General features: G+C 42.3%; 1 protein-coding gene across 1 annotated transcript in view; it reads left to right on the forward strand.

Annotated features, from left to right (window-relative positions):
• Positions 1–718: 718 nt before the first annotated feature.
• The window catches only part of PRIM2 (DNA primase subunit 2), a gene marked incomplete at its 5' end in the record, with an annotated part of 282,109 nt that continues 260,780 nt past the window's right edge, over positions 719–22,047 (forward strand). Inside the window, 4 exons of the mRNA XM_081094689.1 lie at positions 719–863; positions 2,173–2,276; positions 7,148–7,227; positions 8,616–8,736. Coding sequence (XP_080950815.1) covers positions 719–863; positions 2,173–2,276; positions 7,148–7,227; positions 8,616–8,736 — 450 coding nt within the window. The remainder of the gene's footprint in view (positions 864–2,172; positions 2,277–7,147; positions 7,228–8,615; positions 8,737–22,047) is intronic.

A 22,047-nucleotide genomic window follows, 5' to 3' on the forward strand; every position in this document is an offset into this window, starting at 1 on the left:
ACCGACGGCAGTCTGGTGTTCAGACTTGCAGGTGGAGACAGAAGGGAGAGCTCTTTGCGGGCGATGGGAGCGGAGGGATTGATCTAGCTCGGGTGTCGCTTATGGGCTGAGACTCAGGCGCCCGTGAGTCGAATAGGGACAGCTTCGCCGGAGGAGGCTGGTGGTGGTGGGGGAAGGATTTTTATAGGGAACGTGTGGATGCTCCCTAAAAGGAGTTCTGAAAGACTGGATTCAAGCACAGTTCTGTTTCCCGGGGTCATTAAGATAGGAAGGAAGTACTGTAATTGGATCCGGTCCAGTAAGTTTCTTACTAGTTAGAACCTATCGCGTTTTCCAAGGAGCTCAGGATCGCAGCCCCCTAGGACACCTCCTCTAAACGCGGGACAGCGCAGATCAGGTGCACGGCCTTCCAGTGAGCAGCACCAGCACCTGGCTCTCCTGTTGCTGGAAGTTAGCATCACCACCTGCGTCTTCCCTAGCAGCCCGGCCCCCACCCTCAACTATTTACAAGGTGTATTGTAGGAAATGTGGGAAATACAGAAAGACATCGCCCAGGGATAGCCACTGTTAACCTTTGGTGTATGCCCTTGAACTACACTGTATTTTTTCTGTGCGTGTAGACGTATTATTATTTTTGTTTATGTTTTTGGTTGGTTGTTTTCAACACCACTTTCCATCATTTCAACCTTTTTAGGTGCTTCCTGATAAGGGTAACAAGATGGAATTTTCAAAGAGGAGGAGACTGAAGTTGACAGCCGATCAGAGGAATGCTTACCCTCACAGCCTTCAGTTTTACCTGCAGCCACCGACTGAAAACATATCTTTGATAGAGTTTGAAAACTTTGCTTTCGATAGAGTTAAATGTGAGTGATATTTGAATTAGAATTTACGTATTCTTGAGGATCTCACTTATACTTTGTGAGAATGAGTGTGCTAATATATTTCCTTTATTAAGCAATTATTTAACAAATATTTATTGAGGGTTTGCTATTCGTTTATTTACTGGAGAGTTCATATTTATTGAGTCCACTCTATTCCAGGTGGTAGGGATTTTGAGATGAATATTGTAATTCTCATCTTTGATGAAATTGTATTCTAGTACATGGAAGCAGAGATGCAAAATAATAATCATAGTTTAGTATGTTAAGGGCTCTAGTAGTGGTGGTGGTGGCTGAAGCTAGTGGAGATGGAGGTAGCCAGAAGAGGAGCAGCAAAGGGGGGTGCAGGGGGAGATTATTAGTTTGCTTTGGTATGCCATAAAAAGAGGTACCTGAGGGACATGGGTTTATGTTCAGGAGTCATTTGAGAAGTTTTTAATTCTTGAATTAAAAAAAAGCCTCTTTTTGTATCGATGGAAGAAGAATTCATCTGAAAAAGGATTGACAAGGGGCTGTAGGAATTTTTAAACAGGGTGTAGCATCTATTTAGAGAGTGTTTGGATGATTGGAGGGCCCTGCTTCTTCACTATTGTGTCGTCTCTGCTTCATCAGAAAGGAAGGGCTATCTTTCTGATGAGTATGTGCTGAGAAAATAGAAGTAGACCACCTAACAGGCAGTTCCACATGAGGGACACAAACAAGGGGGGCTTAGTCTTTTCTCCATACAGACACCCTTTTCCATTCCTCAACCACAGTGGCTCAGTACAGCAGTGGTTAACCATTCCTCTCTTCCCCCTGGTTGAGACCCTGGTATTAAATTATGATGTGGGGCATTGATCTTTTCTACACATGAATGGTGGTTAGCTTCTTATAAACATATTAGAGGCCTGGTGCACGAAATTTGTGCACAGGTAGGGTCCCTAGGCCTGGCCAGCGATCAAGGCCGATCTGTGGGGCAATCAGGGGACCCCCGCTGGCACCCGCCCTGGCTGGCCTGGGGCCTGTGGGGAGGGGGCAGCTGTTGCATTGAGTGTCTGCCCCCTGGTGGTCAGTGTGTGTCATAGCGACTGGTCATTCCACCGGTTTTTCTGCTGTTCAGTTGATTTGCATATTAGGCTTTTATTATATAGGATATAATTTATATTATGTACTTGCAGAAAATAACTTCTCACTTGTCATCTTTTATAAACAAATAATTATTCAATTGCCATTCATAGATTTTATGTCTTGAATTTAGTTTTTAAAAGTTATCTTGCATTTATATACTTTTCTTTTATTAAATTTTTTTTTCTAGTGCTAAAAGCAGTTGAAAATATTGGTGTGAGCCATGTGAAAGGACATGAGTCATACCAGAGCAAGCTGGAAGCTGAGATTCGAAAGCTCAAGTTTTCTTACAGAGTAAGTAAAAGGGGGAATAAATGTTCATTTAGTTCTATATATTCATGTACTGAGCCTCAGTTGTGGAAAAGGTCTTGTATTAGGCATAAGGCCTTCATAAAGATTAATATAGCATAGACTCTGCCTGAAGATACCTACAGTCTCCTGGGGGTGATTGACATGTAGTCATATCATTCTAATACAGCAAGTTTTCTCAACTTTGGGACTGCTGATGTTTTGGGAATGCTAATTCCTTGTTTCAGGGTCTGTCCTATGCATTGTAGGATGCCCGATTTTCTACCCGCTAGATGTTTCCAAACACTGACATATGTACCCTGTGCATATAGAGTGATGAATGCTGTGATGATGGCTGTTATTGGATGTGTGCTCCAGGAACTCCAGTAGCACAAATAACCACCCAGTTCAGAGTGGGGTGGTTTGGGAAGGCTTCCCAGAGGAGGTAGTGCTGAATTGCATCTTGAAGGATATGATTAGATTTTTATTTTGGGAAGATGACTGCCATTAGCAGATGGATAGGCAAATGTCTGATAGGAGGAAAACCAGAGGACTTTGGAAATGATGAGAGGAATTGAATGGAAAGAAGACTGAAGAGATATGAAGAAGGTAGAATCAAAAGATTTTAGTGACTGGTTGCAGGGAGAAGAGTTGTGAATGACACCCAGGTTTCTAGTTAGGACAATAAGGTGGATAGTGGTGATATTTTGAGATGTGTATACAGGAGGAGAAGCAAGACTTAGAAGGAAGATGTTGAGTTTAGTTCTAGACATGAGTTGAGGTGCCTGTGAAGATGTCTGGTGGACAGTTGAATATTCATAAAGGTCTGGATTTAGGAGACATCTGGAGTAGGAGTATATATTTAAGATGAAGGTTGCGATCATCAGGAGTAGGTGAGAGCACTGGAGGAAAATATTTGAGTGAGACGAGAAGGTGATGGAAGATAGGATGTGAAGAATACCAGTAGTTAAGGTGAAGTAGAATTGGAGGAGCTTGGGAAGGAGAATGGGAAAGAGCTGCCTGAGAGGTAAGAGGTCAGTCAGGATGACAGTGTCATAGCAGCTAAGGAAGGTTGGGGTTACAATAGTAAAGATAATGGCATTAATAGTAATATAGGAATGACTGCAGCAAGCATTTGTATTAATGCTTACTGTGCCCCAGGATTTGTCTTAAGTGTATGATATATATTCACCCATGTAATCCACACAGCAGTCTTATGATGTAGATATTATTATTATCCACATTTTATAATTGAGGATACTGAATTACAGATAGGGAAAATAACATGTCCAAACTCATGAGAGAGTAAATGGTGGAGCCAAGATTCAAAACAAGATTCAAACAGTTTCAGAAGCTTTGGATAGATCATGTAAGATGAGTTATGCAGAATCCATTGATTTGTCAACTGGGTGGACTCTTCGTAGATTGAGGTAGAAGCCCGAATGATGACAGTGGCTGGATGAGGGAGGTTGAGAGGTGGAGATGGAATATGCATTCTTTTAAGATGTTCAGCTGAAAAGATGGGAGAAATAGAGCTGAATATGGAGGAAGTATAGGGACAAGTGAAGACACATACATGTATGTATATATACACATACATATATGACAGGAGACAGTTAAACATTTATGAACGGAGCAGAAAAATTCTAGACGATAAAGAAGAGGAGGGAAGTTTGAAGATGCTCTGAGAAAGCATTTGATACATCATGGTCCTTGGGAGGCAGGAACAGAGGGATTGCAAGGTTTAGGTGTACGGATTAGCATTTTTTAGGGGAATGGAGAGACGCTTGGTTCACGAAGAAGGAAGGGAAGGCAACACAGTGTGGACACAGAGGCTTGGAGCTGAAGAAGTCAGCCTGGTGGCCTTTATTTTCTCTAAAATAGGTGAAGTCGTCAGGTGAGAGAGAAGGGGGGAGGGTGGTGTGGTATGGAGTTTGGGCCAACTTGTGAAGACTGAAACAGCTTTTCTTTTAAAAAAATCTTTATTGTTGAGAGTATTACAGATGTCCCATTTTTTCCCTTCGTTACCCCCCTCCACCCAGTTCCTACCCCACCCCAGGCCTTCTCCACCCTATTGTTTGTGTCCAGTGTCCATAGGTGATAAATATATGTATATCCCCCGCCCCCCCCCCCCCCCCCCCCGCCTCCAACCCCCCTTTCTCTCTGAAATTTGTCAGTGTGTTCCATGTTTCCATGCCTCTGGTTCTATTTTACTCATCAGTTTATTTTGTTCATTAGATTCCTTGTTCGATATTTTGATTTTTACATTCAATTGTTTATAGCTATGTATTTATTGCTATTTTATTGTTCATATTTTTTATCTCTTTTTTCTTCTTCTTCCTCTTCTTACAGAATACCCTTCAACATTTCATATAATACTGGTTGGGTGGTGATGAACTCCTTTAGCTTTTTCTTGTCTGTGAAGCTCTTTATCTGACCTTCAGTTCCAAATGAGAGCTTTGCTGGGTAGAGTAATCTTGATTGTAGGTTATCACTGTGAATATTTCTTACCACTTCCTTCTGGCCTGCAAAGTTTCTGTTGAGAAATCAGCTGACAGTCCTGTGGGCGCTCCATTGTAGGTAACTAACTGCTTTTCTCTTGCTGCTTTTAAGATTCTCTATCTTTAAGCCTTGGCATTTTAATCCTTTGCGGTCGTATTAAATTTGGACATGGGTGTCGTACTGGTTGGAATTAATTTCCATTGAAAGAGCAGTGATACATAACATGCAAGATTATGAAGGATAAACAAGATTTATTAATTCTTTTTGGGAACTACGTCACTACTAGTAGAATCACTACAAACGTTATCACTTTCTATGTCAGAGTCAGTATTCAAGGTGCCAAAATAAAACTCTTCATCGTTACTTTCAGATTCGCAGTACACTTCTTTCGGTAATTTTCTTTTTGCCATTTTGGAGTATTATGTTGAAATATCTTAACAAGCGAGAATGCCTAATTACAGTTAAATGTAATTTGTAAAGCTTTATTTGAAATTCTGCGAAGTATCTCCGAAGCTTGTCGATTTCTTCACTCTCAAAAGGCGACTGACTCGCCACGGTGTCTTGCATGGCGAGTGTGGAACGACCGCGTTTGTTTATATTGAGTTTCGATATCTTCGATTTGTCGGGGCAATGTTTTGGTTCATGACAAGGTCGCTTAGACACTTAAGAGCTTTCAGAGAAATTATGAACTGATACATGAATGAATAGAGTTAAGATTCGTACGGTTCCTTGCTGTGGTGGCTGAGAGCAGACATACGACTGGAACGGTAAAACAGCTTTGATGGCTGAGAGTAGATAAACGACCGCAGAGTGTTAATTATGATGTGTCTTGGTGTGGACCTTTTTGGGTTCCTCTTGTTTGGGACTCTCTGTGCTTCCTGGATTTGTAAGTCTATTTCTTTCACCAGGTAGGGGAAGTTTTCTGTCATTATTTCTTCAAATAGGTTTTCAATATCTTGCTTTCTCTCTTCTTCTGGCACCCCCATGATGTGAATGTTGGTACATTTGAAATTGTTCCAGATGCTCCTTACACACTATCTTCATATTTTTGGGTTCTTTTTTCTTTTTGCTCTTCTAATTGGGTGTTTTTTGCTTCCTCATATTCCAAATTGCTGATTTGATTCTTGGCATCCTCTACTTGACTGTTGATTTCTTCAAAATTATTCTTTATTTCAGTTAGTGTATTCTTAATTTCTGACTGTTCCTTTTTCATGTCTTTGATGTTCTCATTAATTTCCTTGAAATTCTCACTAAGTACCTTGAAGCTCTTATCAAGGTCCTTGAGCATCTTTATAACCATTGTTTTGAACTTGGTATCTGGTAGTTTGCTTGCTTCCATTTCATTTAATTCTTTTTCTGGAAATTTCCTCTGTTCCTTCATTTACGACATGTTTCCCTGTCTCCACATTTTTGCTGCCTCCCTGTGTTTGTTTCCCTGTGCTATGTCTCCTGGAATTGGTAGAGTGGCCTTATGTAGTAAGTGTCCTGTGGGGCCCAGTGGCTCAGCCTCTGCAGTCACCTGAGCTGGGCTCTCTAGGTGCAGCCCTGGGTGGATTGTGTGCACTGTCCTATTGTAGTTGAGCCTTGATTGCTGTTGGCACCATGGGGTGAACCCCCAGGTGACTCTGAGGACCAGCTGTGACACAACAGAAGAGCTGAAACAGCTTTTCTAAGAAATGAGAACAGAGATGGCTGTGTAGATCCCAGCTCTGCTGCTTAAAAGTTTTGTGACCTTAGACAAGTTATATAATTTCCCTGAGCCTCATTTTCCTTGTCTGTGTAATAGGGGTACACAGCAGAGTTTACCTTATAGGGGTTTTTAAAGGATTAAATGGGTTGATAGATGAGAAATGCTTAAAATAGTGCCTGGTACCTCGTAAGTGCACAAGACATGTTTGCTGTTACTATTTTGGGCTTGGATAAAGTTTCCTTAGTGTTGGTAAAGGTCCAGCTGGGGTTAGAGGCTGTGGATTTTCAATATTCCAAATTCCCAGGTTTTAGCATTTTCAGTAGACTGCAGAGTATAGCTGTAGATTAATTTAGAATCTAGATTTTGCCACAGTGTTGAAAAACAAGAAGTTGAGGGTTGATGCAAGAAGTTGTTGAAGTGGTGAGTACCCTAGATATAGGATGGATAACAAAGAAAGTTAGGAAAATAGCAGGGTTCAAACCCAGGGGATTTTGCTGAGATGAGTTCAGTTCCCAGTTTTACCTGGTTGCTAACTTATGAAAAATGATCATTATCCTGCAAAACATACTATGAAGTTTGTGTTTATGAAACTTTTACTTTACATTAGCTTATGTTGAATCAGTATTACTTTACACCTCTTACTATTCTAATGCATTCATTTTATTCATGTACCATTATTTTTAAGGAAAACTTAGAAGATGAATATGACGCTCGAAGAAAAGATCACATTTCTCACTTTATTTTACGCCTTGCTTATTGCCAGTCGTGAGTACACATTTATATTCTCACTGTCATATTTGATGTCTTGGGTTATTCATTGGTACACGGAAAGTTAACATGTATTGTACTGAACATAGGAAAACTCAGGACAACATCAGCAACCAGTGGTTCATGAGTTAAACACTGTTGCAGCAGATTGTTGGAAACAAGTTGTTTACTATGCAATATCCCCCCAAAAATCCTACTGAAACACTTTGCCATTTGAAACACGTTTTACCTTTATGGGAGAGACTCTTCATTTGGGATTTGAAATTGAGGGAAATTTTATTAGAAAGAGACTTTTGTTACTTTGTTCCCCTCTCTCCCCCCCAGAAAAAAAACTGGTAATATTTATAAGAAATAATGAATCAAGTACACACTGAATTTGATGCAGGTTTTTAGAAGTTGAGATGTATGGATCAGTGACCATTAGATTAAGATATTTTCCTCTGGTATTTGGTTTCTTATAAGTCAATAGTGCCACCCAGAGGGAAAGGAGTTAGTTGCCTTTTAAACTTTGTGGTGTTTTTCTTATATTAATTCTGGCAAAAGAACATACTTATAAGTTTCTTTCCCTTTTCTTTTTACGAATAGGCTTATCAAATGAGAACATTAAGTTGTTTACTATCCAAAGATAACAACTAGAAATTATTGACCAGTTTTGGTCCTAGAGATTTTCTTTTGTGAAAAAGCATATGTAGTTTATGCAACTTATGCAGTAAGTGAATTGCTGACAATGTGAAACCACCTTGGTAAAAAACTAAATCATACTGTACATTCATTAGCATCATTATTGTGTAACAACAGTAATGTTGATTATGGATCCATCTTGCAAATTAATATAGTATTTGTGTGTTGGCTTTTGAAAAATTGAAGTATACCGTGCATATTAAATTTTGTGAAATTATAAACAAAAAAGCTGTAAGCAAAGGTTACATTGTGAAATTCATCTGATCATAATCTATTCAGAGGTAAATTACCTTTATAAAATTGGGGTTTATTTGGCATGGATGAAATCACTTTAGACAGAAGTAATATCCTATATTCTAATGTAATTGACTATTTTGTGGTTACATTAGATGCAGTGAACTATTTTCTTTTATATTATTTGATAATAATGCAGCTAAGCTTAAAGTATTCTGTGTTTAATTATTTTAATTGTATGTTCATTACGCCTCTTTCCCCACATTTAGCCCATCCCTGGAAGATTGTGGTGTGTGTTATTCTTACTCTCTTTATACTACAATAGAGCACTTTTAACTTCTGTTTATTGTCATCTTGGTCATGTTTGAATACTGTTTCATAGAAACTTCTTGGATTTAATAATCAGTGGATTTTTAAACTACCCATTGGACTTATAATTTATACTTGTAATTTTCCTATCTCCATTTTAGTGATGATCTTAGACGCTGGTTTATTCAACAAGAAATGGATCTTCTTCGATTTCGATTCAGTATTTTACCCAAGGACAAAATTCAAGATTTTTTAAAGGATAGTCATTTGCATTTTGAGGCTGTGAGTATGTTTTTGTAGTCATTCCAATTGTTTGCACCGCTCATCCCTCCCTAAGTGCTAGCATTCATCCCACCTTCAGTGCTAGTATTGACGTGTGGAGTTTGTTCTCTTTATGTTTCCTCCCCAAGCCCCTGACTGAGAGAATAGCTGTTGGTTTTGCATGATGGTGAACCTTTTCCTTTCAGTGTCTAGAAGAAAAAGGGCTCCTTCGTACCAGAGCCTCACATTTAGTTGCTTTGTTAAATATGTGATTAATGAAAGCACAAAAATGTTCAATTTCTAAAAGTTTGTCTTTAACCAAAATCTTCTAGGCCAGTGGTTCTCAACCTTCTGGCCCTTTAAATACAGTTCCTCATGTTGTGACCCAACCATAAAATTATTTTCGTTGCTACTTCATAACTGTAATGTTGCTACTGTTATGAATCATAATGTAAATATCTGATATGCAGGATGGTCTTAGGCGACCCCTGTGAAAGGGTCGTTCGACCGCCAAAGGGGTTGCGACCCACAGGTTGAGACTGCTGTTCTAGGCCAAAAACATTTAAAGCTAATATATTAAAGAAAACAGAGAAGTGGTAGTACTTTTATCCAATTAGGAAGTTTAGAGGGGTTAATACTTATTTTAAAAGTCAGTTGTTAGTAAAATCTCTGAGTAGTTTTAAATAATAATTTTGCAGACAAATCTGAATGACTTACATATAGTAATTATATAAGAAAGAAGTGTCTCTGCTGGTGGGAATGCAGACTGGTGCAGCCACTGTGGAGAACAGTATGGAGTTTCCTCAAAAAACTAAAAATGGAACTCCCATTTGACCCAGTGATCCCACTGCTAGGAATATATCCAAAGAAACTAGAAACACCAATCAGAAAGGATATATGCACCCCTATGTTCATAGCAGCACAATTCACCATAGCTAAGATCTGGAAACAGCCTAAGTGCCCATCAGCAGATGAGTGGATTAAAAACCTGTGGCACATCTACATAATGGAATACTACGGTGCTATAAAAAAGAAGGAATTCTTACCATTTGCAACAGCATGGATGGAACTGGAGAGCATTATGCTAAGAGAAATAAGCTAGTCAGAGAAATATAAATATCACATGATCTCACTCATTTGTGGAATATTATGAACAACATAAACTGATGAACAAAAACAGATCCAGAAACAGAAGCATCAATTAGATCATCAAACCTCAGAGGGAAGGTAGGGGAGGGTGTGGGTAAGGGGGAGAGATTAACCAAAGGACTTGTATGCATGCATATAAGCATAACCAATGGACATAGACACCAGGGGGGCAAGGGCATGAGTGGCGGGTTAGGGGAGCAATGGGGTGATAAGGACACATGTAATACCTTAACCAAGAAAGAAAGAAAAAGAAGAATTAAGTGTAGGCATTCCAGGGGGTTGGGGGAATGGGTCTAAAAGGTGAAAGGGGACTAAGAAATACGAATTGCCAGATATAGAATAAGTCACAGGGATGTAATGTATAGCACAGGCCATACAGCCAATAATACTGTAATAACTTTATGGTGTCAGATGGTTACTGGAATTATGGTGACAACTTCATAAGGTGTGCAAATGTGTAATCACTATATTGTACACCTGAAACTAATATAATATTACCGGAGGCCTGGTGCACAAAAATTTGTGCACTCGGAGGGGAGGAGGGGATACCTCAGCCCGGCCTGTGCCCTCTCGCAGTCTGGGACCCCTCGGGAGATAACGACCTGCTGGCTTAGGCCTGCTCCCGGGTGGCAGAGGGCAAGCCCAATCCCTAGGTGCAGCCCCTGGTCGGGCTCAGAGCATGGCCGATGGAGGAGTTGGGGCGCCGCCTCCTGTCATGCACAGAGCAGGGCGGATTGGGAGATTGGGATGCCACCCTCAGTCACGCTCAGGGTAGGGCCGATTGGAGGGTTGGGGCACCGCCCCATCACACTCAAGGCAGGGTCGATGGGGGGGTTGCAGTGCCACCCCCTGTCACGCACAGAGCAGGGCCAGTCAGGGGGTTGGGGTGCTGCCCCCTGTCATGCACAGAGCAGGGCCCATCAAGGGTGTTGGGGCTCCGTACCCTGTCACGCACAAAGCAGGGTTGATCAGGGGGTTGGGGAGCTCCCCCCTTTCACGCACAGAGCAGGGCCCATCAGGGGGTTGAGGAGCTCCCCCCTCTCACTCACAGAGTAGGGCCGATAGGAGAGTTGGGGCACCGCCCCCTGTCACACACAGAGCAGGGCGGATCAGGGGGTTGGGGCACCGCCCTCTATCACCCACAGAGCAGGGCCGATCAGGGGGTTGGGGCGCCACCACTGTCACACTCAGGGCAGGGCCGATGGGGAGGTTATGGCTCTACCCCATCACACACAGAGCAGGGCCCTTGGGGGGTGGGGGGATTGGGGCGTCGCACCCTGTCACACACAGAGCCACAGGGTGATCAGGGGGTTGGGGAGCTCCCCCCTCTCAGGCACAGAGCAGGGCTGATCAGGAGGGTTGGGGCGCCTTCCCCTGTCACTAACAGAGCAGGGCCAATAGGGAGGTTTTGGCCCCGCCCCCTGTCACACACAGAGCCGCAGGGCGATCAGTGGGTTTGGGCGCTGCCCCCTGTCACGCTGATCCCGGTGCCGGGAGGCCTCACAGCTCCGCTGATCCCGGTGCTGGGAGGCATATTACCCTTTTACTATATAGGATAGAGGCCTGGTGCACGGGTGGGGGCCAGCTGGTTTGCCCTGAAGGGTGTCCTGGATCAGGGTGGGGGTCCCCACTGGGGTGCCTGGCCAGCCTGGATGAGGGGATGATGGCTGTTTGCAGCTGGTCACACACCCTTGAGGGTGGGGGTCCCCACTGGGGTGCCTGGCCAGTCTGGGTGAGGGGCTGAGGGCTGTTTTCAGGCTGGCGGGTAACTAGGCTCCCAACTGCTCCTTTTTTTCTTTTTTTTATTTTTATTCTGGGCTACCTTTAGCTCTGGCTCCAGCTCTGAGGCCTCTGCTGCTGAAAGCAGGTATCTGGTTTGTTTGGGTTCTATAATCGAAACACTGTATCAACTCCAGCTCTGAGATCCCAGCGGGCTGAAAGCAGGTTTCTGGGGTTTTGTTTAGCTTCTATATTTGTAACAATGTATCAAACTGCAAGCTCAGAGGCCGGCAAGGCAGGCAGGGAACGTTGCAAGCCTCCGTCACTGAAGCAAGCAAACCTCATGTTAGCTTCAAGCTGCCTAGCTGCTGGCCGCCATCTTGGCTGGCAGTTAATTTGCATATCGCCCTGATTAGCCAATGGGAAGGGTAGCGGACATATGCTAATTATCATGTTTCTCTTTTATTAGATAGGATAAGTCAACTTAAATTAAAAATAAATAAAAAAAAAAGAAGTGTCTGGGACATATTTAGCAGGGATACCCATTGTGGGTGGAAATAGAATATATGTCCTGTAGGTGGCTCTGCACTCCAATAATTCTGCTTTGGAAGACTTAGAACAATAAGGTGGTAGTAGGACTGGTTGAGACTCTACTTGGGTGTTAGAATGGGTGACTTGAAGCCAAAATAAAGTAAAAAAATAGAAGTTGGAGTAGATAAAAGACATTGTCCTATCTGAGAAGTGGAAGATGTAAGAATCAGTGTGGGTTATTGAGTTGGAAAAAAGAGATTGTATGAAGGGCAGTAAACAAACATTTGGTAGACATTTAGTGTCTATTATGTGCTCAGGAGGCACTTTCACAGTTTATCTCACTTTCCGTAAGAGCCCCAGGAGGTTTCTAAAGTACATTTATCCAGGCACAGAAAAGTGTCAAGCCCAGGACCACCTCCCCCAAACCCCATGCATTTTCCTCCCTTTATTTTTCTGCTCCTTTCATTGTCTGCCTCTCATTTCTTTATTTAGTTCATCTGTTTTAGACAGTCTGTCATCTTGAATGTATGATGATCCTTTACTATTTGTTTTTGTTTAAGATTGAGATGCTGAAAAGTAGATTGAAAGATTGGGCTTTATTGTATGCAGGCAAGTGTATGAGACACTAATTAACTGGTGGTAAATATCTGAAGTGCCACCGTCACTGCTCTTGTGCTTTGGGACCGTTGTTAAGTAGAATAAGGGCTACTTGAGCACAAGCACTGCGATGCCATAACAGTTGATCTGATAACCAAGAGGGCCACTGAGCGACTAACGGTGGGTAGTGCATGCAACATGGATACATGGACAGAGGGATAATTCACATCCTGGGTGGGATGGAGCAGGATGGTATGACATTTCATCATACTACTCAGAATGGCCCACAATTGAAAACTTATGAATTGTTTATTTCTGGAATTTTCCGTTTAATATATTTGGACAATAATTGACCGTGGCTAACTAAAAACCATGGGAAGCAAAACTTGAAAAGGTGGGGCTACTGTACTTTTATCTAGTGTGTTGGTTGTCACGATGGTTTTTCATATTACTCTGGTTGCTAGCCTGCATGCTATAATTTTTTCTTTCTTCCTTTCTTATTTTCTTTCTCTTGTGTTTAATTCTGCAGGTCATTTGAGATGCATTATAATAAACTTACATTAAAGTTAGGTGTAGAGATATGGATAAAATTCAGAGATTGAGGAGAAAATATCCACGTTCATAGGTCAACAGGGTGGGCGGTGTCCTATACAGTTTATAAAAGGAACACTAATTTTGGCTTCTTGGGTGACTGTTTTGGTTTTTCTGGTTCAGAGATTCTCAGTGCGGGGGGATAGGATACAGGTAGACCTCTTCGGGGGTTTATCAGAACTAGAGGTGTGCAGAGCGTGAAAAACATCATGCCTTTTGTTTTTGCAGTAAACACTGAGAATATAAAACTTGATCAAGTGTTGTAGCTGGTGGGGATTCATGGAAGTTAGAGAGTGAGAAATCATTGCAGGGGGCCTGGCATAAAAATCATTCCTGTGATAGATTTAATCACTTTCCTGGGAGAAACCTTTTCTTTTTTTTTTAAGTATATTTTTTATTGTTGATAGTATTACAGATACCTCCCATTTTCTCCCTCTTTTCCTTCTCTGGGAGAAACCTTTTCCCTCTTCCTCTGGCGCTCTCCCTTGGTGTCTGGTAATGAAGGAAACTGAATTCAGGTGCTGTTCATGGGCTTGCCCCTTGGCTCCGGAGCTCTTCCCATTCCCCAGCTTTCACCATTTCATTAATAGGAACACGCACATTTTCTTCACTTCGATTAGAATATTAGGATTGCATTTGAAAACTGTTGTGCTACAACAGGTGTCAGTGATGTTTTTAGATTCAGGACCCATATTTTAGACTCAGGACAAAACAAGGGTTAGGGAAAAGTTATTAGCATTTGTCCCATAAGCTCGTCTCTGATGTGCATAGGCACTGCTGCCTAAGTCTAGAGCAGTGGTTGGCAAACTCATTAGTCAACAGAGCCAAATATCAACAGTACAATGATTGAAATTTCTTTTGAGAGCCAAATTTTTTAAACTTAAACTATATAGGTAGGTATATTGTTATTAACTTAATTAGGGTACTCCTAAGGCTTAGGAAGAGCCCCACTCAAGGGGCCAAAGAGCTGCATGTGGCTTGCGAGCTGCAGTTTGCCGACCACGGGTCTAGGGTGAAGGACACAGTGGGGAATGGAGGGCATGGTGCCATCCTGGCCTCCATGTCATGGGAGCTGGGTTGCTGGCACACATATTAGAGTGTACCTGGAATTCAAGTGTGTGTGTGCATTTCTCTATCATTTCAATTTCATTAAAACTGCAATGACTTATGTTGATCTACTTCTGTACAATAAATGTTTTTACTTTAGGAGGAAATGCATGGGTTTAACTAAATTGCATTGTGTTTGCTTTGATGGAGAAATATGTACAGGAAAAGGGAGAATTAATTTCTTTGTAGTTTTTCCCCCTCAAATTTTGTTTTAGTTCAGCTTGCCATGGCTGATATAATTTTGTTTGATAAAAATGTAGAGGAGGTGAATGGGGCCAGTTATTGGATCTTGGGGCACTTGTGTTCTATTTCGGGCTCTGGCAGTTCTCTGAAACTTAGGTGTAAATAGCTTGCATTTTAAATCTGAAATTTCTAGGAAGGTTTAGAAGTGAATAAATGTTGCTCTCTGTGGGGACCATTCCGGAGCTCTCCTTGCTGAGTTGATTGACTTGCCCTTGTGTCACATGACAGGCGGATGGGTAAGGTGAAACAGATCCTATTAGCGCTTCTTCAGTTGACCAGGTAGGGAAAGGTCAGGCTTTGGCAGCTGTCAGACAAGAGGTCTCTGTGCTGTTGCAGTTCACAGACTTGACAGCAGCTTATAATTTACCTCACTCAGTGTTTTCAAACCTTCTCAGGACAGTCAAAAAAACATTTTTTTAAAAATGGATTTGAAATACTGGTGGAGCTAATAGCAGGATGTTTTCGTTAGAATAGTAAGATTGGCAGGGACAATGAAGGTGAGCATCCTAAAAGATGTGGAGAGGATTCTGTGTGTCACAGATGAAAACTCTGCTGCATATTCAAGAGAAGTAGTGCTGTTCAGTTGACAAATATGTTCAGGAACTAAGGGTTTTGAGTGAAGGCAAGTGCGGCTGGTAACCTTTAATCGCCCTGCTCAGTGAAAACAAGTACATGTGAAACTCTGAATTACTTATTTTTGCTTAGTTTAAAATAGCTTTCCTTATCCTGAACCTGACATTTAAAATTTGTTTCTTGTCCCTTGTAGTTTGAAATCTTAATTTCTTCTGTCTTAGGAATTATTTCATGTCATTTTTGGCTGGTAACTTCTTTTTTTTTTTTAAAATATATTTTATTGATTTTTTACAGAGAGGACGGGAGAGAGATAGAGAGCCAGAAACATTGATGAGAGAGAAACATCGATCAGCTGCCTCCCGCACATCTCCTACTGGGGATGTGCCCGCAACCCAGGTACATGCCCTTGACCGGAATCGAACCCGGGACCCTTCAGTCCGCAGGCCGACGCTCCATCCACTGAGCCAAACCGGTTTCGGCTGGTAACTTCTTTTTAGTGAACATGAATTAGTTTGTCTTTTGTAATTGAAAATGTCAGTTATATGAATTTATTAGGAACCTTTGGATGCCTTTTTCCAGTTAACATTGGAACATTGATTTTACATTGATTTTAATAGTTTTACGTGTGTAGACTTTTAAAGTAGTTTTTTTTTTAAATTAATATATTTTATTGATTTTTTACAGAGAGGAAGGGAGAGGGATAGAGAGTTAGAAACATTGATGAGAGAGAAACATTGATCAGCTGCCTCCTGCACACCCCCCACTGGGGATGTGCCTGCAACCAAGGTACATGCCCTTGACCGGAATTGAGCCTGGCTGACACTCTATCCAGTGAGCAAACCGGTTAGGGCTAAAGTAGTTTTTGATGTTTACTGGTGTCATTATTTCTTAGATATTTGTACGTTGACCTTAAGTTAGCAATGCCTTTCTGATAATTTTGGCCCTTATTGTACAGGTTTGGGTAAAAGTTGGTTTACAGGTGTTTGTATGGAAAAGAAAACAATAGTTAATAAATAGTAATACAAGAATAAACTCTGTGTTTTGAATACTCACAACTGTAAACCTGCTTTTGCCCCACCCTGTATTGTTTTCATGGTTAGTTGACCTAGTTTGGGTTGTAGCTCTTCTGAATGTGCGTGCATCATTGTGATCATGACTTAAAACATGAAAATGCCGCCCTGGCCTGTGTGACTTTGTGAGTTGAATGTCTTCCCATGCACCGAGAGGTAACTCCATTCCTGGTCAGGGCACTTGCTCCAGTTGCCGAACCAGTCTCCAGTAGGGGTTATACAGGAGGAAGCCAATCGATGTTTCTCTCATCGATGTTTCTCTCTACCTCTCTCCTGCTCCTTCCTCTCTCTCTCTCAAACGAATAAAAAAGTGAAAATGACATTCATCTGATATACATTACTCTCTTTATACCTATCCTCTGGGATATGTTTATATATTACAAGCCTGTTAATAAGCTGCAAAGTGATTTTAATGTGGTGCCTGCAAAATGAAATATGTGTACCTTTAATCTCTCCTTTTAATTTCAGGCATTAGGGGAGTCTGATGATATAGTTGGGACAGGACCCATAGATGTAAAAGTGTAATAAACTAGAGAACAAACATGTGGGATAAGCCTAGAAGCTTTTCATAGAACTTCAGACAAGCCATCGACTTTGACAAGAGTGGAAAGGGGGGTCTGGACAAGAGTGAAGTGGATGGTAAGACATACACTCTTAACACTCTTGGTGCAAATTTCAGACTTAAAAGGCACTGAGGAGGAAAGAATTAATAATCAGATGAAGGGTCAAGTTTATTTCTAGAGTGTAAATCACTGTATGTTCCAAGGATGTGAAGTAGCCCAGTTTGATTTGGATTGCTTAACAGTGCTAAGCATGGTGCTCTCTGAGTGTTGAGTAAATGTTTGAATTAATTTCTGGAGAAAATAGTAGCCCTGTTGGCAGTAGCAGAAATGGCACCAGGTGTTAGTGGAGTCAGATTGGATCTTGGCCCAGCAATCTTGGTTCTTGAGTTCTGGCTAAGAAAGAATTCAGAACCCAGACTCACACTATAAAAGAAAGTTTATTTAGAAAGTCACAGAGGTAGAAATGAGCAGTAGAAGAAAGGGGCTCAGGAAACAAATTGCAAAGGCAAAAGAAGGGCCCTTGGAGCTCAGGAGAGAGCGGGTAAAGGTAGGGTGCCTGCGGGAAAAGAGGAGAGGGACCAGAAAGGATAGGCGTGCTTCTTGTCTTTCTCCCAAGAGGGAGAGTGTGGAACCTCTGTCCTAAGGGCTTTTTTTTTTTAAGAGGTAATATTTATTTATTCATTTATTTTTTATTGTTGACTCTATTACAGATGTCCCCCATTTTACCCCCCATTGCCTCCCTCCATCCCTTCCCTGGTCCCTCCTAAGCCTTCACCATATTAATGTCTTTGTCCATGGGCTATGCATATATATTCTTTTGTCCTAAGTGCTTTAAGGTTAGAGATTTCAGGGGAGGCCCCAGGGAAGGATCTCAATAGAATATTCATCAACCTTCCAGGTGTTTTTTTTTTTTTTTTTTAGGGCTGTGGTCTCAACTGATTGGTCAGTGCCAGGGTCAATGCAGCTGATTCTGATGCCAACCATAGCCTCACTTGTCTGGTTTTGTTGCCTTTTGGGGGCCTGTTATCCCTCGGGGTTAATGCCTAAGGACTATTCTCAGGTCCCCTTGTTCGATCCTCCTCTAAGGGGGTCTAATCCCCATAACTAGGGACATGTCAGGGAAGGAAATGTCAGGGGAGGGTGTGAACTGCATGACCAGGGATATGCCAGGGGAGGGAGAGTTACCCTGGGGGCGAGGTTCTTGTTTTCCTAGTTTTGCCAGTTGCTAGGAACCTGGGGCTTTCTGCCCTGGTGAACTTATGTACCTAGCCTTTTATCCTTGCTCTGCTCATGTGTATCTAACTGCCTATCACAGTCAGTAAAAAAGATTTGCCTTGTCTGGCTGGTGTGGCTCAGTGGTTGAGCGTTGACCCATGAAGCTGGAGTGAGACAGTCCGCGTTTCTGAAATTCAATGACATGAATTTTAGCTATTACTTTGCCAAATAAATGGAATTTACAGATATCATTTAGAAGAGCATTCAACTTCATATTAAAAACTCTGGCTACCAACTCAGGTCTGTTTTCAACTTTTTGCCAGCATTGTAAATTGTTTGCAATATCTGCCCATTTGGGGTTGCATGTCATGGTTATGAATAAATCGGGCTTGCCATACTTCGTTACAATTGCCATAGCATCCTGATATCACTGCTGCATATTTCTGGGACTACCCTCAGAAGATAATGGAAGTATTATCATTTTACCAATCGGCACATTGTCATTTTCAGATCTAGATTTGAGATAATCCATCAAACCACTATATTTTTCAACTCTCAACTTAGATTGGTTTGCTTTGATGAAATTTATCCGATTGGCCTCCATTTTTGAATATGAATCCACAATAAACTGTTGAGTTAATTTTCCTGCATTTAAAATAGGATTAAACGTGTCCCGCACAGAGAGATGAAATCCATAATACTGCATTTGTGTGACTCGTGTCCTTACATTTTGTCTAGTATTATTGTCGATTACACTGTTGTCTCTGAGTCTTAATGCAATATGTGTTCCCCAGCCTTTTTCACCATGTGGAAAAAAGAATAGGATATGTCATTGCATCTAATGTAGGAAACAGGATATTGATTTGTTTCATTTTAGTGGCATTTGGATTATTGGGATCTGGTTTACAATGAATGAGCAAGTCCCTTTCAAAAGGAGGTTCTCCATCTTCGTTTCTAAATATGACAGCAACCTCGGTTACACGGGGAGAATTATATCTACCCGGATCACTGTTACGATCGTATTTAATCGCCATTGTTACTTCTGTGGGAGCAATACCTTTTGCTGCTGCTTCAGATTGGGCTTCCTTTTCTACCTCATGTAGCATCTTGTATGATTTTGTTAATTCATTTATTTCATGCATGAGGTTGTTGATGTTGATCATGAGTCTTTCTGAGCAGCCCTGGTTTTCTGGCATTACTAAACTTTTACTTGTAGCTTCGGCTATATCCAAAATATAGAGTTAAGCAAACTTCCGAGAAACACCATCCGAAGGATGTAAAGTTCCAGTACGGTGATAAACTTGTCCGTGTATTCTAAAACAGTATGGCCCCTATCTTGATGGCGATGCAATATTAGCACCCATGGAAGCAAAAGCAAAAGAACTATTTATGGAACAAATATTTTCCATGAAATGTTTACTGTCAGAATCTTCATTTGTCATTAATCTTTTTAAATATGCCGGGTAATCTGGAAAATGTATATCATTTGGACAGACTTTCCCTTTGCTACAACATCTAGTAAATTTCCCATCGAATGGTTTTTCATCAGAGAAATTTAGTGATAGGCAAAATTAACATCTAACAGTCATTCCACCACAACTATGTTAGAGGATTGCATCCTCATGTACTCCATTTTCACTGAGAAGGCAGTTCCTACCAGTATTGGTAGTACTTGTTGATGACTGTTCTCTAGACATATTCTGTTGTCACCACTGCCTTCTTTCAACTTCAAAGGCACGTTGGTCTTTAGACATTTTCTGTCGATAACGCTGGCATCTTTGAGCTGCAGAGCTACATTGTATCAACAGTTGTTCTTTAGACATAGTCCCACCTCTCTACTGTCACGGTCTGAGATGCAGGTGAATGAGAGTCCTGGCTGTCAGGCCCCTGAGATCTGTCTGACCAAAGGCTGATTCTGGCTGATTCTATGGGGGTGGGATTTCCTCCTCCCTGCTGTCAGTTTCCACAGCTGTGATGAGGAAGCTGGGGTAACAGAGGGAGCCGCGCCTTCCAAGCCGCCCTCTCTCTCGCTCTGCTCTATGTCCAGCAGTCTCCTGCTCTGCCAAGTTCTCCAAACCTCCTGCTCTCTACCCGCTCCTCTCCTGCTCTGCTCTCCCCCGGCAAGGTCCCGGGAGCCCGAGGGCGTGGCTATGGCCTCACTTCCGGGCCAGTGAAGGTCCTGGGAGTCCACGGCCGCGGCCACAGTTGCCTCCTGGGGTGCCTGACACCAGCATATGCAAATTAACTGCCATCTTTGTTGGGTTAATTTGCATAGTCACTCTGATTGGCTGGGGGCATGGTTGGTGGGCGTGGCTTGAGCATAGTGGAGGGATGGCTAGTTTGCATGTTTCTCTTATATAAGATATCCTATCTAATAATAGACAAACATGGTAATTAACCGTACCTCCAACACGCTTCCCATTGGCTAATCAGGGCGATATGCAAATTAACTGCCAACCAAGATGGCAGCTGGCAGCCAGGCAGCTGAAGCAAACATGAGGCTTGCTTGCTCCAGTGATGGAGTAAGCCAAGGTTCCCCGCCTGCCGTTGCCCAGCTCTGAGCTCCGGATGCAACAATGTTGCTATTATAGAAGCTAAACAAACCCCAGGTACCTGCTTTCAGCCAGCCGGGCCTCAGAGCTGGAGTTGCAACAGTGTTTCAATTATAGAAGCCAAACAAACCCAGATACATGCTTTCAGCAGCCGAGGTCTCAGAGCTGGAGCCGAGCCTCAGAGCTAAAGCTGGCTCTCAGCTCCAGTGACAGCCATAGAAGGTAAATAAATCCCAGAACAAAAAAAAAAGAAAAAAAAGAGAGGTTGGGAGCTTCAGTCACCTGCCAGCCTGAAAACAGCCCTCAGCCCCTCACCCAGACTGGCCAGGCACCCCAGTGGGGAACCCCACCCTGAAGGGGCTGTGACCAGCTGCAAACAGCCATCATCCCCTCATCCAGGCTGGCCAGGCACCCCAGCGGGCCCCCCTCCCTGATCCGGGACACCCTTCAGGGCAAACCAGCTGGCCCCCACCCGTGCACCAGGCCTCTATCCTATATAGTAAAAGCGTAATATGCAAACTGACCCTAACAGCAGAAGGACTGGGAATGATTGGTCACTATGACACACACTGACCACCAGGGGGCAGATGCTTAATGCAGAAGTTGCCCTCTGGTGGTCAGGGCGCTCTCACATGGGAGGAGCTCTGCTCAGCCACAAGCAAGGTTGATGGCTGCCAGTGTAGCAGTGGTGGTGGGAGACTCTCCTGCCTCCTCAGCAGCGCTAAGGATGTCCGACTGCAGTTTAGGCCTGCTCCCCGCTGGCAAGTGGACATCCCTCGAGGGCTGCTGGGCTGCCAGAGGGATGTCTGATTGCCATCTTAGGCCCAATCCCCCAGAGAGCGGGCATAAGCCAGCAGGTGGTCATCCCCTGAGGGGTCCCAGACTGCGAAAGGACACAGGCTGGGCTGAGGGACCCTCCCTCCCCCCCGAGTGCACAAATTTTTGTGCACTGGGCCTCTAGTATATATATAAAATATGAAATATGAAATGAGCTTTTTCTATTGAGTTGAATTTTTGGGATTATGCTAGTTAGCAAATTTCAATTTGTTTTGTATTTTACATAGGGAAATTTATGACTTAAACAGAGTTCTTTATGTGTTTCTGTTACAATTACATACCTTTAATTTCTTTCCAAATTAGAAGGCATTAACATGGGGGTTTCTTTCTATAAGCAGACTCTACAAATACTATAATACTTTTACTCTCACAGTGTGTTTTCAAATGAAATACTTATGGAAGCCAACCTTGTATTATATGTGTTTGATGGGTAGCTATGGTATTATATTTAGAGAATGAGGAAAAGTTTCACTGAATTTTCTAGTTAATTGAGGCCTAACCATTTATGCATATAGTTGTAAAAATACACCATGGCAGATGGTCTTTACTGGCAATATTTTAGAAGTTCACAGACTTTGGATTTTC

This window comes from Myotis nattereri, assembly GCF_964212035.1.
Source record: "Myotis nattereri genome assembly, chromosome: 6".
NCBI classification, from domain to species: Eukaryota; Metazoa; Chordata; class Mammalia; order Chiroptera; family Vespertilionidae; genus Myotis; species Myotis nattereri.